The sequence below is a fragment of the Synchiropus splendidus genome, chromosome 1 (genome assembly GCF_027744825.2).
Source record: "Synchiropus splendidus isolate RoL2022-P1 chromosome 1, RoL_Sspl_1.0, whole genome shotgun sequence".
In the NCBI taxonomy this organism is placed as follows: Eukaryota; Metazoa; Chordata; class Actinopteri; order Syngnathiformes; family Callionymidae; genus Synchiropus; species Synchiropus splendidus.
In genome coordinates, this window is record NC_071334.1 from 64,051,784 (window position 1) to 64,068,328 (window position 16,545).

The window sequence follows — 16,545 nt, forward strand, 5'->3', positions numbered from 1 at the left end:
GAAGCAGAAATGTCTAGTTGCGACACTCACCTCATGGACGACTACATCGCAACCAAAGCTCAGACAGGCTGCAAACTTAAATCCAGAGATATGAAATGCTCTTAAGATGCTCAATTGACATGACTGGCATGAAAATATGACACAAAAGCAAATAAGACCAGCATCACCATCTGGTACTCCGCTGCAGCTCTTCACGGTAACTGGGTTTTGCAGCCTGAGTTGAAGGAGATGCTGCTTGTCATGCTGTAGTTGAGCAGACAACCAGAGTTTTTGTAGAGCGACTTTTGTTAGACACCCCTCTGGCAGCACGATGGATTAATATCAATGTTAATAATATTATAATATTAACACAAACAAAAGTTAATTTCCAAAAATATTTAATGCAAAACATTTGTACAAAACAACACACAGATATAGGGCTATATACTCAATGCGAAGGATAATCGGTGCAAATACTCCAAGAATAAAACATTAAATTAATCTCTAAATGGTTTTTGCAAAACATCCAACAAACAATATTCGTGAGAAAACACATCTGACAACAAAGGATCATCCAGCAAGAGAGCAGGAAGTGAAGCCGACGAACAAAACCTGTACTTCCTGTTTCACTTCCGGCACGTGTGACATCCTTCATGGTCATTATTCTGCAGCTGTGGACGTTCATGTACAAATTGGCAAACACGTTTTATTCAGTAATAACATGCTCTTCCTCAAATCGGAACATATATTTCTGGATCATGTGACGATACTCCACGTTAAACTGCATTGATCAGCGGGTTTTTTCGCCTCCCGTCCGGGTGGCGGTCCTCCTCGTAGCTGTAGCGCTCAGGACTGCCGTAGCGCCCCCTGGCTGCCGGGTATCTCTCTGGACTCTTGTAGCGACCCGGGCTAGCACCCCTGCTCGCCCCGCCGACCGCTTCGTAGTAGTGGCGCCCCCTGGTGGTGGGTGATGCGGGAACCTCTTGCCGTGCGAGGGCGGCCGAAGGGTGGTGCCGGCCCGGCGGCTGAGCGGAGGGTTGAGGAAGTGGCACTCGGTGATGGGGCCGAGAGTGGGTGGGGTAGTCATAGGGGTCCCGTCTGAAACGGAGAGAAGGTTGTATGTTTAGAATATTGAGTGAAGCGAGTTTGAAACCAGATCCAGGGCGTAGAAGGATCACGTCCCGGTCAGGACGTGGATGGAGAGATGCCAGGAGATAAGGGCTAAAGCCTTGGTAAGCATATATGAGGATGTGTGTGTGTGTGAGTGGAGGAATGTGTGTGTTGTCTCGGGGGTGTGTGGTAACGAGGCAGCCAGCTGGAGGTCTCCGGTTCCCCCCCCACTACTCACCCCCCAGCTCTGGGTGATTAGAAGCTAAACCCCTGAGTAAGGCGACACGCGGAAAGAGGGAGGGAGATTTAAAAAAGGAGGAGAAAGTAATAGAGGGGTGAGACAGGGGAGGGCGACGCGGTGAGTTTGGGGCGGAGGGGGTTGGGTCCTCACCTTTCACCGTTCAAATGTTTTCCATCTTATGCCTTGTTTCCACAGCTGAGTGAAAGGTGGGCGGCGCTAGTGAGTATAAAAATCAGCAGGGAGCCCGCATACAGTAAAATGCTGACGTCATCACGCATGAAGAAAACGCTGATGTCATCAAGCCGGCCGACTTGGAAAAAGAAAGAATGAATGAAATGAATTCTTAATTCACTCTTCAAACTGAAGCTTCCTGTTGGTTTACAAAAGTAAAGCATGGCACTGTGGCGACAAACTCGAGGCTTGTGGGCCACATCCGGTCTGCGACATCTGTATGTGGTCCATGAAATTGTTTCACACCAGCAATGAAGCTTCCACTTTTCATATTTCAAGTCCCAAAGCGCACTGCAACAGTTGGCGCTCTGATGGAGGTTCACATTCTAAAATGTTGAAATTGTTTTTGGTGATTCATTTTTCAGAATGAGAGTGTATCAGTATTTGTTGTCAACAAGACGGTCACCATCGAGGACGATGACTCGATGAGTCCCTGCGGTCCATAAAGTGATGTGAGCTGGAACAAGCCGGTGACTTGTCCATGAGGAGCCTCTTCTGAAACCTAGATCTAGGAGGGCTTGCCACAGTCATGATGACGGACGGAGACCAGGAGCTAAGAAAGTCCAGCAGCCTTGGTCTGAGCCCTGGGATTATCCGTCCCTTGTTCTTCTCCCGTGCCCCTCCGTCTCGTCTGTCAGGCTCCGGGAGTCCGATTCAGCACCTGTTGACTGGCCAATTAGAGCGAGTCACTCAGCGCAGATGAGGACGCTGCAGCGAGCCGGTGTGTGTGTGCGCTCGTGCAGGGGCAGACGTCTCTGGAGGATATTTCTATACGTGCTGGGTGTGTCGCAGCACTGCGAACTGACCACCCAAAAAGAGCGGTGGGGTCCGGACCACAGGTGGTCTGAGGAATGAACAGCACCGCCTTGTCACTCAGCAGAGCAGGAAGGACGGAGCCGTACACGCAGACCCCAGAGTTATGACGAGGGAAAGGAGAGACCGCGGTTGGGGAAATGAAGATGGGAGCTGAAAACCAGAAGGTAAAGTGAGAGAAGGAGGTCATCATGCTCATTAATCCAGATTAAACGCTGAGGGCCACCAGAGGAGGAAGGAGTGATAGAAGGAGAGAAGGAACACCTGGATCTCAGGGCCACCCAAACACACACCGACCTCCATCAGCCTTTTGTTTCTGACTCACTTCCATGTGGAAGCCTTGTCTCTCTGGCTGTTTCCTTGTGAGGGAGTGGGTCTCCAGCCACTGCCAGACCTTTCACATCAAGTGCCTTGTGAAACGTGTTTCAGAATTGAAAAAAGTTGCAGTTCTTTAAAAGCCTTCTATGAACTCCAAAATTTTGATTTTTCTTTTATTTGTTTTCAATGCAAATTATTTTAAATGACATAGTTTGGTTCCCTTTTAATTTTAAAGGAGTTTTAAAGGCATTCGATTTTTTTCCCGCTCATTTCTATTTTGAATTATTACATTCTGTGACCTTAAACCTCGATCTGTGCTGCATGTTTCATTTTATCAGCGCGTCCAGGTCTGTTCAGACGTTCTCCTGGCAGATGAGCGCGTGAGAGTGCCTACAGGTGGCGTGTGCACTGCGGCAGCTGTGGGGGGGATTAACGGGGTCCACAGGCCTCAGTGACCCACAAACAGTTCCTCATTCTTCCCAGTCACACAGCTGGTTCTGCCAGCTCTGGAAGATGGATGAACCCGACCGTGCGCGTGAGCTGACCCGAGCGGTCCACAGGCAATCAATAACAAAGAGCCAACATTTTCCTAGTTAAACATGGAAACCGTGCTTGATGGCGACAGGTAAGTCGTCGAGCTCCGGTAGATATTTCTTATTGGTCTTTGGCGAGCTGGAATCCTGCTGGATTAAATGTCATCTACTGTCAGTAACAACAAAGACACGGCTTCTGCTGATCTGCTCCGAAAAGCGCTGATGACAACGCCACTGTTCAGCTGTCGGGAAAATGTTTCACACGCTCCTGAGACGAGCAAAGAAGGCATGAATGAATAAATAAAGGGAACTTAGACGTTCCTTGAGGTGGAAATAGCACTTGGATGGGAGCTAAAAATGAGAAAGAAGAGGGATCACTTTCAAAGACTTTAGAGCAAAACACATCTCAAAAGAAACAAAACCCAGCCCCCTCCAAAAATAAACACATAAATCAAATAAACAATAACTATTACAATGAACATTTTAATATATAAATATTTACAATAAGTATTACTGAATTGAATATGAGTTTGAAAGAAAAAAAAAAATCAAAGAGAAAACAAAACTGAATTTGACGACTCAGCATGTCGCCCCGACATATAAACGTAACAGCAATATCAGGGTCTTTGTTTTGCCACCATCAGTCTCCATCGATCACTCTGCGGACCCATCCATTCAGAGAAAATCATTTGTGGGGGGAAATGACATTATTTCTGTTGCCGTCGGGTGAAAGTTCTGGACCCCCACACGTCCCAGCTGGGCTCCATCAGTACAAGAGTGGAGACCGAGATGTGAACCATGGGGAGCAGCGAGTAGAGAGAAGTGTAACGGCTGACACACACACACACACACACACACACACACACACACACACACACACACACACACACGCTAACATCAGCACCACACATCTCACTGAGGAGGTCACATCCATGACTGAGAGAGTGTGAGCGCATGATGGCGGGGTTTATGATTACGTCTGCGGCGGAAAGTAAATATGTAAGTGTGTCGTTCATCTGGGACTGAGAGTAGTGGGGAGTTGGAGGGGGGTTTATGGGGGGGCGTGGAGGGGGTTACGGCACCTGCACCCGAGGAAACGGAAGGAGGAAATTAACCCAGCGCCCACTCACACACACAAATTCCTCATTAACCCCACAGCACCCGTCAAAAACTGGTCTGTCAAACACTGCGGTTCCAAGAAGAGCTTGGCACTGAGCAGCTGGAAAACAAGCTCAACTACAAGCTTCCTCCAAACAACAGTCCACGAGTCCTTTGTATCTTTAACTAGCTCACTACTGTGTTCAGCTCAGATCACTAGACACATCTCAATCCAAAGACTGGAGCTTGCTGGAGACAAACCCAGCTCAAACAGACGAGAGGTGATGGACACCTCGGACGGCAGTTATCAAACCACGGCGTCTGACGCTCAGCAACACCGTGAGGTTCTGATGGGAAGCTGTTTGAGGGAGTCCTGCTGCCAAACGTGAGACGTGTGCTCTTGTCAGCAGCACAAAGCTGAAGTCTGCTCCTTGACATCACCAAAAGGAGACACCTCCTGAGGTGCCAACCACAGCTGCTCCCTGTCCGCCACATCTGCGGCGCGCTGACCTCTCACCCCTTCATTAACGGACATTTAAACCTGATGGGGAACACAAGCGCTCCATCAACGCAATTTCGACAAATAGAGCTTGCATAATGAATGAATTACTTTCCAAAGACACGCGAAACAGGCGTCTGCATCTGTAGCCACAGCTGGCAGGTACATCTTCACCTGCCTGTCAAGTGGTGACGAACGTATCGCACGTATGAGGTGTTTACACGCAGGAGCATCCAGCTGCTCGCTGACAGACACAGACGCGCGTCAAACCTCCAAACACCACAGCCAATCCTTAGGAGCGGATTTCCAAGTCTTCCCAATTATGAACCATGTTAAATCTGGTGCTGAAAATCCTCTGCATAAGAAACCACACAGGACTCCACAGGGATCCAAACAGTTTCCAGAAACACAAATCATTTCAGGGGTCTTTGCTGAAGCCCAACAGGAGAATGGTCCAGGTTTAAATCCTGCCGCTGCCAAAACAGCCCACTACTGATGTGTGGGAGGAGTTCCACTACAGGTGCGCAGACTGAAGACTTGTAAGATAAAGGCCAGAAAACTGGACTTTATAAAAGCAACACATTCCCATGAGTATGTTAGTGAGTATCACATGGATGTCTCTCCATGTACATGGCTCAGCGTGGAGTAACCCTGACTCCAACCATCCGCAGTCGGCGCACTTCTTCTACTATTAAGTTGGGCAGGCAGCTAAGGGTGAACATCTGTGGGAATATTTGACCGTCTCCATGTAGCATGAGAGGAGACGCCACACGGATCGAGCCCTTTCACCTCATCTGTGTTCTTCTTCTGTGCGCTTGTCTGTCCAAAGAGGAACAGGCTGGTTGGAAATCACTAATAAAATGGAAGGAATATTTTCTCAATTTGAGTTGTGACTGAACAAGCTCATGGCTCTATCCATCAATACCCAAAGCACACAGAGAAATATCATCGAACTCCGTCGCACACTGAGACTATTCATAGCAGTTCATCATCTTTTTTTCCCAGCAGTGATACACAGCTAATAATGCAGTCACACTAAAGAAACTAACAAGTTCAGTTCAGTAAATAAATCCAATCTAAGATACACAAACACAAGAGTCTCCAGGGTTTTATTTAGCAACGCTTCGCTAGAATCGCTGCAGTGTGTGAATAATATGAAAACACCCCACTCATTACCAAGTGACTCAAAAACATTATTTTAATGTCTTTTCACTTTACTCGCACACAAAACAAAGGTGGCATACTAACAACACAAAGCCGCTCTGATGTACCATATGTATATTTGGAAACTCCACACAAACACAACAGCCAATTGACAAACAAGTGTACTACTAAAACATACATTCCACTGTAGACACAGTAGCAGCGGGACCTGGCTGTAGGGGCCACACTTGTCACCTCATTACAGCTGGAACCCCTGGACTACTGTGCCACGGACACCAGAGCCACACACTTCCTCCCCCGCGCTTCATCATCAGACTGTTTCTGAGTTAAATGCTGTTTTACGTGGTCACGTGTCGCACGTGGTTGTCCGTGTTCCTCCGTGTCAAGGAGCTAATTGGCGTGCGTGGTGGACAGAATGCAGACCTGGGCTCCATGAACAACTCAGGTTCTGGACAAGGCGGCTAATCAGAGCCCAGCGTGTCAACATCAGCCCTGGGAAATGGCTCCCACCTTGACACGTGTGTCACGGCTGCAGGGACCATGTTAGCACTGGGCACAACAATAAGCTGCGCGTAGGTGTTCCTGGTCTGTCGCTCGCTCACAACACACACGACTCTTAACGTCATCGCCCCCGCAGGTGGGACCTGGGAAAATATAACACACGACCCAAATAGCCATCCTGAGTGCAAAAATAAATCATATAAATTCCAGAGGATGATCGTACAACAGTCATGACGGGCCAATCTTTTTTCCTGCTGGGTTCCTGACGACAGATTCCACCTCACTCACACATTCGAGGAACGAACAAGACGCAGCCGTTGATGGCGTTTACCAGTCTCACGGAGCTCATGTGGAGCTTTTAGAGTGTGTACCTTCTGTTTTATTTATGCTGCTGCAATTTATGTTCCCATGCTCAGACGTGGGAGACTGTGGGAAAAGCAGGATGGAAGGACTGCGGGGGGGGGGGACAAGATACAATGAGGCAGAGGAGAAACATAAACACAGAGGCTCAGAAAGGCAGACTGATGGAATCAGTGAAAAATGCTGAAAATGCGAAGAGTGTAAGAAGGTAGAGGCGCCTGCGTCCCAGCTGCTGAAGCCCCTTCATTTCCTACTTCTGATTCCATTACATTTCCCCAAGTCTGAGCACTAACAGTGTTAACGTTGCTTGGCCACACCGCTGGGACCCTTGCCTTCATAAAAAGAGGCCTCTGGAATGAGAAAAGGGTCAGGGCACCTCTGGAAAAGGAAAACAAAATCATCTCAGCCCAGCTTCGAGTGCCCGTCCCACAGCAAACAGATGGGTTCACCTCACCTTTTAAACCAATCACCTCAGCTCCTTGAACCACATCGGCAGCTGTCGGGGGGCACGTTTAGCTCCCGGAGAGCCACTGGGAGCTCCAGAGGATGCCCGGAATTAAATGACTTATGGACACAATAACTTTAACTGAGTTTGTGAGTTCTGAAGGAGTCATTTAGCAGCTGGGCAGCAGCAGGAGGGCAGACCATCCGTCACTTCTAGAGTGCCGGAAAGCAAGTTGACAACACGGGACAGGTGCTGAGAAGGAAGTTAAAGGGCATTGAGGATCTTAAAAATTAGCGAGAGCTCAAACATGAGAGTGTCAGAATAAACAAACCCACCCAGCCATGCAGAGAGGTTCTGGGAGCTCATTTCCAGTTGACAAACGCACAGACGCAGAACTAAATAAGTCACTGCAGTGTTTACTTATTCATCCTCTTGCTCAACTGTCTGCTTCGACTGCTGGAAGGCTGGAAACTTCTGTGATCTTCTCGCTTTGTTCATGGAATCATTAGGCCCCAAGACAGAACTGGGGTGAAAAAGCTTCAGCTTGAGGAGTGGAGGTGGAGAAAGAAGAGTGTGTTTAAATCGAGGAAGCTCATGTCTCGTGGTCTCTGAGCTGTTGAGGATGGTCGGAGGAGAGTCCTTAAGTGATACTTGGCACATACCTGAGGGTACTCGAGGGAATGCCCTCCGACTTTTAAGGAGTGGATGAGGGCACTTGCAGAAGAACAAATTGTTTCGTTCAACATTCTCAACGGACAAGTTAAACACAAGGCCTTGTTATGAAAACACATCTTGCAGTGGAGCTTAAACAAAAGCAGTAAAAAAGTGTGACGCTGACTGAAGCACAAGCACCAAAAACACATGCTAGCTTTCAAGTTACCGTGTACAAGTGTTTCACTCAAGACCGAGACCAGGGCATACACAGACCAAGTCCAAGACCAAGATCGAGTTGAGACCAAGAATAATGAAGGGAGGGCAACCAATGAACCACCAATGTAACCCTGAGGTTTGGGCACACGGTCTCCAAACTTGTTTTGCCATGCCTCTGCAGGGACATTAAAATAACTTTGCTCCCAACCAACTCAATGTTATATTCTAATTAACAACAAAAATACAATTTTCATAAAACAGTTAAATCTTTTGATCGTCTATTTTGGCTTTGTCTAGATGAACATACACTCATGCACAAAAAAACAAAAACGGACAAAAACATTTTTAAAATTTTTTTCATGACTTATTATTAATAAAATAAAATTGTGTTGTCATGATAATTATTTTTGTTTTTCTTATCTGTATGTAACAAACACTGTTTATGACAACAAATATAATCCAGTCCAGGTGTACATTTTTTCTGTCAGAGATGGAATTCAGATCAGTTCTCACCATTTCCGCCTGGTTCACAGGGGCCCATTAAATTATCCTGTGGAGATTGTCAACTTCTTTAGCAACCAGATAAGAGCACCAGGTCATCTTCATTCAATAGACATAAGGATTCATCGGCATCAGCCTCGCCTGTACTTGTCATCATCTCTCGTCGTTGGTTACTCACAGCATGAAAAGTACACCGTTGATTTGGCGTGATTCTGTCAGTAGGTTCAAGATACTAAATAACACACCAGAGCTGCAGATATTGGCTGGACTTTGCATCGCTCGAGACATGACTCGGCAGGGTTTGTCTCATCTGGACCCACATGAAAGCAATCTTTGGTATCACAAGATAACAGTGCGGAATTGTTCTTAAATCAATGGCCGCTGGTACGTACATGAAAACAAGAAACAACTTGTTGCGGCCCCTGCTGTTGTGCTAGAAGTACAGTCAAGTCACCTCCGACGTAAGATGAAGTGTTCAAAGTTCAAACGCTGTGCCAGGTCAGGCTCAAAGACATGCACGTCCAGACATCACGGCTGTTGTCGAGGCTCCCTGAAGCCTGACTGGACCTTTGGAGGCTCACTGACCATCAGCTGCACATTAATCAACCAATTATCAGCCAAAGCCCTGCCCCCCTAATCTAATCACCTCAGGGAAATGGGTCAAGGGGTGCTGGGATTGGATAACCCGGGGCCGGGTCTCCGCGCCCATGACCCGCTGCTTTGAATTGGTAATGATGTTAATATCCTCCGTATGGTCTGGCCTGTGTGTGAGAGTGTGAGCCCAGGCAGCCCCCGAGCGGCGAGCGCATCCAGCGGCTGAGCTTCACCCCAGAGTTAATGGCCGGTGAAGAGCCAGGCAGGAGCCAAAGTAACACTATCGGCCTCCCTGGGGCTGAAGTGCTCCACTCTGCCACTTCCAGCTCTCCATCCAAATCCTCTTTTGGAGACTTCAGCTTCTCCAGTTGTCTGGCGTGCAGTTGCCACTGGCACTGAGTCCCAGGATGAGGTCCACTTTCCTTCCAACAACACTCCTGCTCCCCCGGGGCCTCAGACGCTATTGATCCAAGAAGTGGGTAGACTCAAAGAGGATTTTGACAGAGAACTGAGGACAGACTAACTTTTAGTTTGTTGTTGTTTAAATGAGAGAAACTGCAGCAACAAAGGAACATTTAACATCTGGACCACCGCAAAACCCATGTTATTTTCTCACGTGGAGATGTACACTTGGGTCTCCACCAGCCACTTAGTCGGCAGTTTAAGGAGATCATATCACTGGCTCATTTCTAAGGTAACATTCTTTGGGCGTAGCAGAGGTTAAGAAGATATAAGCAATGAACAGGCCCCATCGGAGCATAACCCAAGAACTGAACAACAACCCTTCAAGAGTTGGGAAACCAGCTATTTTGCTGGTAAACACAAGACTTAGCAGTTAAGGCTCAAGTGTTAAAAACCATCCTGACAAATCTCTCTCCTCCATCTGTGAGGTGTTTCTCTCCATCTCCTGTGCCATCCGCACACACACGCACTCACTCACTCACTCACTCACATCCCTCCAGCTGCAGCCACAGCCGGCTCCACACAAAGGCGGTCCAAATGTATGCTAATGAGAGCCAGGCCAATGGTGGAGCCACTCGTTTGGAGAGGAAATGGTTTCCAATAATGGTGGCCCCCGGGGGGATTTCGCACAAAGTTCAGCTTCACTTTGAAAAATGCATTCAATTCACTTCTGTGTCTGCTCTGCCTCCCTTTCTCCCGTTTCTCCTCGTGATGAATTAAAAAGAAAAGAAAAACATTACCGGAATACACCCCCTCCACACACACACACACACACACACACACACGCACGCACACCCTCCCCTCGCCTCGGCGTTTCTGCCGAAAGGCTTTGCCGGAGTTTTGAGGGACTGTGGAGGTGTGATTTATCTTCGTGAGAATCCTCAACCACGAGAACATAAACATGTGTTCGAATCGTGCTCAGAGCAGATCTGGGACTCTTCCTTTTTCACCACCGCGGCTTTTTGTTTTTTTTTACTCTGAAAACACATTACATCGAAACATGATATAAAGAATGATCCTATCTGACGGGTGGCGTATAAAAATAAACGCTTAAATCAGTCACTAGAAACAGACAGTATTGACAGAACATTTGTCTGAGAAATTAATCAATTATTTGGACTGAGGAAGTGTTTACAAGTTTCCAGGCACCAAAAAAATAGCCCCGTCACTGTGAGTGCTCAGCCCATCACAGACAGCAAATTCATAAACCGACTGTAGAATCTGTGAGCTGAGGGATGCTGACACATGCTCCCAACGTTGTGTCACTTTGTGAGGGATATCTGATGCTGTTGGCACCAGAATCTCTCTGTCAACTTTCACGTGAGAAAACAACGTTGTTGGAAAACTTGAGGTGAAAGTACTTGGCTCTGAGATCTTCATATCACCAGACATACATAAACTGTAAAGGACTTTCTTGTCCTTCTTTATCTTCTTTGCAAAGATCATTGATGCTTTTCTTGACTGAGTTTTGAATGAAGAGTTTCCAAAACAACAGTTTCACAGAAACCCTGGTTTGGGAAAATTGAGGTGAAAGTACTTGGCTCTGAGATCTTCGTATCACCAGACATACATGAACTGTAAAGGACTTTGTGGTGCTTCTTTATCTTCTTTGCAAAGATTATTGATGCTTTTCTTGACTGAGTTTTGAATGAAGAGTTTCCAAAACAACAGTGTCACAGAAACCCTGGTTTGGGAAACTTGAGGTGAAAGTACTTGGCTCTGAGATCTTCGTATCACCAGACATACATAAACTGTAAAGGACTTTGTGGTGCTTCTTTATCTTCTTTGCAAAGATTATTGATGCTTTTCTTGACTGAGTTTTGAATGAAGAGTATCCAAAACAACACTTTCACAGAAACTCTGGTTTTGGAAACTTGAGGAAAAAGAAACAAGCTCCAACTAATATTTTCAAATGATGCAGTCTGTGAATTGGTTCAAATTCCCCATCAGGGTCCAGAATAATGACAAGTCCAAAATCCTTTTACAAACAAATTACTGTTGCAATCAATTGCACACGTCAGTCAATTTTGGCTGAAAAATGACAAAAATAATGAATTGGTTCTTAAATTGGACGCAGGATGTTGTGGCGGAAATGATGATTGACTAATCATTTACACGATAAATTGAAGACAGCAAATGGAAAGTTTAACTTCTGGCACTTGGAGGTTTCCAGTTTTTGATGTCTGGACTTTCTGTTTGGTTGCCTCACACTGCTGCTTCTCTCCTCCGCTCCTTCTCCTGATGTCTACGCTCCCTGGTGCCTGTCATATCAGGGCCGCCAATAACCCGTGAAATGACTCCTCTCTCTTTCTCACACTCCTGCTCTCCATCCATGAGACGCCTTGCCTCCTTCATTTTTCCTGTCTCACATTCCTCCTCTCAGAGGGGCGTGCTCCATTTACCACAAACATCATTAAAACACTCTCTTTTTGGGACTGTATGTGTGCGTGCAAAAGTACAGCCACACTGTGCAGAGATTACAGTGAAAGTAGTCACTAAAGTCAAACACCAGCAACCAAGTACTTCAATGAAACCCACAGAAACTATTTAACTATTGACCATTGCCACTTTTTTGAGGTCAACTTGTGATACATCAACGACTTGACCCAGGCAACATTTCATTGGAACCCTCCCAAGTACGAGGACGCACCGGATCGGATGGAATCGGTCCTGAATTTCAACATCTATGTGAAGAGCTGCTAAAATTCTCTCTCTACCATCGAGCGAACAGACCTGTCATTCATTTTCCGACATTGGGTGTTCACACTTGTCAAGTCAAAATGTGAACAAAATACGGAGAGAAGGTGGTGAGCTGCACTCAACATGAGACAAGGGTGGCAACTCTCCTGAAACACTGTGGCACGGCAAACTTAAAGCACAAGTTGGATTCCACTCAGTAGCTATGCAGCTCCCTTCAGTGCTGCAGGGAATGAAAGAAAAAGGAATCTAAAGCGCTGCACTTCCATCTAGAGCTTATGCTGGATTAGCTGACTTAATTCTGGTGATGTCTAGTACAACTGATCAGAAGAAAGAAATGCTGCGTTTGTGACATGTGTGGAAGGAAAAAAAGAGTAAATAGGGATTTGCAAGATGTTCGGAATATGTTTCCTAAAATTGTTATAAAAGGTTCCAGCTAATGCATCTACTTCCTTGTTCTCCTTGTTTAATAATAATAATAAAAAAAAAAATCTTTGGCAGCCCATTCAGCAATGTAACTAGTAATTCATCCTTCAAACACATTTGAATCTGCCTGTCTGAAGGTCACATCTACAGGTTAGGGTTGAGAGAATAAACTTGATGTTGAAACCAGCAATGTTTGCAGTTTGAAGGTGATTCTGCATCCAAACACTAAACTCTTTACCTATCTGTTACCTGAGCGTTAGGATGAATGTCGCACTTTAGAATTAGTGCCTGGTTAACGTGCACGTTTCACAGAGAGAAATGATTATTACAACAGTAAGAAGTAAGCCACCAAGGTAGGTTCAATAAAGTCCTCCTTTCATGGATAAAATGGCACATTGAGGCTGAAAATGTTTCTGGGATTAAGTTTAGCACAGAGGTGATCGCCTTCTGTGACGGAGTCACACTGAACCAGGATAGTTTGGATTCAGAGTGTGTGTGTGTGTGTGTGTGCACAGCAGGACTCAAATTTGACAAAGAGCGGTTGAACAAAGAAAGAAAGCGTGCAGTTGCATTAAAGCCACACTAGGGGTTATGTATCCTTCAACGCTGCGATCCTGCCGCTGCTCTCCGGAGAGATGATGAGTCCTATCCCCAGGATGACGCGACACTCCCAAGGCAAACACTCCAGATTTAATTATAATCTCAAAAGAGGCTTAGCGCCCTTGTGTGCGCATGTGTGTGTGACGTTTGACAAAGGGGAGACACAAAGGAAGTGAGTGAAAGTTATCCATTCACATTCTGGATGAATTGAACTCAACCAGACACCTTACCTAGGTTGTTGTTGCTGGTACTGAAAGTCCACTTCTTCATAGAGGTGAGCAGGTCTGGTTTCGGCAGCTCTGGGTGCCATCTGTGACGAGACAAGAACATCCAGGGTTTACACGTCAGAGTTGTTGGACGAGAAGAAACACGCTGTAAATGCAAAGTCTGTGAACAATAGCAACATAATAATGTGGATTCTGTGAAGTGGAAGCACACGAGTGTTTTCGTGTTCTCATGTGGCTTCAGTGGGAACCAGAATTCCTGGAGCATGTGGAAACATAAACACTTGAAACCACAAGTCCCTCTCTTGAACATGTGTTTGTATGTTTCAGCGCCACGATGTGAAGTGGATCCTGAAAGCCTTAAGTTGCTCAATCGCACCAACACACCGCATGAAGTGATGCGATTTCACACATGTAACCCGTCCTTGGCATCCTAAAGTGGCTTTCTCAGGCCCTCTTCGGTCCACACTTGCTAACGGAGGGACAAAAAAGGGTAGAATCCCTTCAACCTCTCTCCATGTCTTGGCAAACAACGGTGGATTACAGGGTTTATGTCGCAAGTAACTGGGTTACTCTGCGTGCGCTCATAGGATGCAGGTCCTTCTCTTCCAGTTCATTACATCACAGCCACGTTACAGTGCAGATCTGAATAAATACGAGTTGAAAAGTTCTGGAAAATAAAACATTAGACTAATGGGAATCATGTGTTTCAGTCTCTGCAGCCAACGTTGAGATCAACTGGATGCTAAGAGCGTGTTACACAATTCTCGGTCAAGTCCTCACCACAACAAATAGCAGAGGCAGCACATACTGCAGCAGTTACCAATAACAAGTGCGTAAAGATGAATTGGGTTTGTTGGAATGATAACAATACGTTTTTGCAACATAATATTGTTGCATTAAACGTAAACAAATAAGTACCATTGCATGTTTCATGAGTTGTTTTGCCTCACTGTGCCATTATTTCTAAATACCAAACTTGATGCAGCTATCGAAATCAAAAACTAAAATGTAACTGTCACAAGCCCAGTTCACCGACAGTCAAGGAGCTCATTTTCAATTCACTTCCATCCTCATTCCCAAGGCAGCAAATAGCGACTAACTTCAAGTGGCTTTGCGTCCAATGCCAAGGCCAATGTCAGCCTTCTATGTTGCACATTGACACAAAGGAGTTTCAGTGGATTGACCTTCCAAAAAGCTTGTGGTTAAGGATGTGCTCACACGGGAAGTCTTAAGCCCATGACCATTTGAGGTGCTACAGTATACAGAATAAGTGGCTCAACAACTAGTTCAGGGTGAAAGGGGCACCATCCCATGGCTAACCCTCACCTCCATCCTTCTTTTAAAGTTCCTGGACTAGGAATAAAACAAACATCATTTGTGTGAAAGTGCATTGTTGTTACCCCTGAGCCACCCGCGACGTTCTCTCTCTGCATTGCGCAAATCTCAATCTCAACTCTGGACAGACACTCAACCTTTTTTTTTTTCATGGCATTCAGCTGCTCATACTGTGCGAGAGATTTGCAGTTCACAGCTCTACACGATCCAATGCTCGGATGCGATCTGACTGCTCACACTGAACGTCCATGCACAACACGTCAGACTCTTGTATCTGGGAATGCAACGTTGAAAAAGAAGAAGTCGGAAGATCAATCAAGAAGCGATCCAACAGAGAAACAGGGAAGCAAACAGGAAAGTTTTGATGTTTATTGGATTGATGACGATGAAAACACCAGTTTCTAATGATGAGAACCGAATCTCAGTCCATTCTGTCAACAGGTAACTCTCTGCATTTAGGTAACTCATCTTCAGGAAGGATTTTTTCAATACAAACACAAAGAAAACTACCAGAATGACGTCCACCTCTGTGATGTGTTATGTTTTCTGCTTGTTTTGATGTTTCCACATGGTTTTATCCCGTGAAATTTCAACCTTAGAGTACAGTCGGTGAATTGTCCAATGAGAGCTGAACAGCAACTGCTAAATTACATTTTACTGGTAATTACTAGTAATATCTGAGTTCCGACCAGGATCGGTTCCGACCAACCGGTCGTAAGTCAGATTGGATGCAAGTCGAATGCCATTCAGAGTAGCCGACGCGAGGGTTACAGGTACTACTGTAGTGGTAGTGTGTGAGAGTGAGATGCTGGGATACTGTGCTGCCGTAACTGTCGCTGCCAGGCTGCTACATGCTGCGGTGCCAGACATTGAATAAATCTGCCTGCCGTTGTTGTAAGTACGGGTGGATGCAGGTCGTTGTAAGTCGGATGTTACCTGTACTTTTGTGTCAGTGTATGTTCAGGCGTGTAGTGTGACAGGTTGAGTGAAATCGTCTTGTGACATTGCTTCAACAGTGCTAGCTACGAACCTGCACACGGTGGAGCAGCAGGCCATGAAGAGTTGTTTGGTGTAGTAGTCGTTCCACAAAAATCCATTGTACATTTGGCTAATGGCCGAAAGCAGCATGTTCAACACTTGACTAAAAAGCTCCCAATGACATTTTTTGGAAGATGTGTAGGTTTGAGGAAGACGCGAATCCAAACTTCCGCCTCAGAAGCGAAACTGAATCAGTACTTTCTGAATCAAGTGGCATACATGAGGCCATGTTTGGAGCAGGCTGTTTGAAACAAAGCTCCCTGGAGGGGTCACGACTGAAGGACACGGGGCGGAAAGATAGCGTGAACATAAAGTTTCAATTATGTGTAATCATGGTCCCGGAGATTTCCCATACAAACACAGGCTGTTTACACCACGGCCATTCCATCCATCAAGCATGCTGCAGTTGTAAACATCAGACCGTGGGCCACACAATCAGCCGCCGTTGCAGGCTCATATTAACAACCACTCCAACTGCTCACATGGTCCTGGTCAACTTTCTT

The 16,545-nt window shown here is 46.1% G+C and overlaps 1 protein-coding gene across 2 annotated transcripts in view; it reads right to left on the minus strand.

The window, feature by feature from the left end:
• Window positions 1-361: 361 nt before the first annotated feature.
• pard3ba (par-3 family cell polarity regulator beta a) overlaps window positions 362-16,545 on the minus strand; it is a 124,098-nt gene continuing 107,914 nt past the window's right edge. For both annotated transcript variants that reach the window (XM_053869492.1, XM_053869493.1), the window contains 2 exons: window positions 13,673-13,752; window positions 362-1,077 (listed from right to left, as the gene is read on the minus strand). In XM_053869492.1, coding sequence (XP_053725467.1) covers window positions 756-1,077; window positions 13,673-13,752 — 402 coding nt within the window. In that variant the 3' untranslated portion in view covers window positions 362-755. The remainder of the gene's footprint in view (window positions 1,078-13,672; window positions 13,753-16,545) is intronic.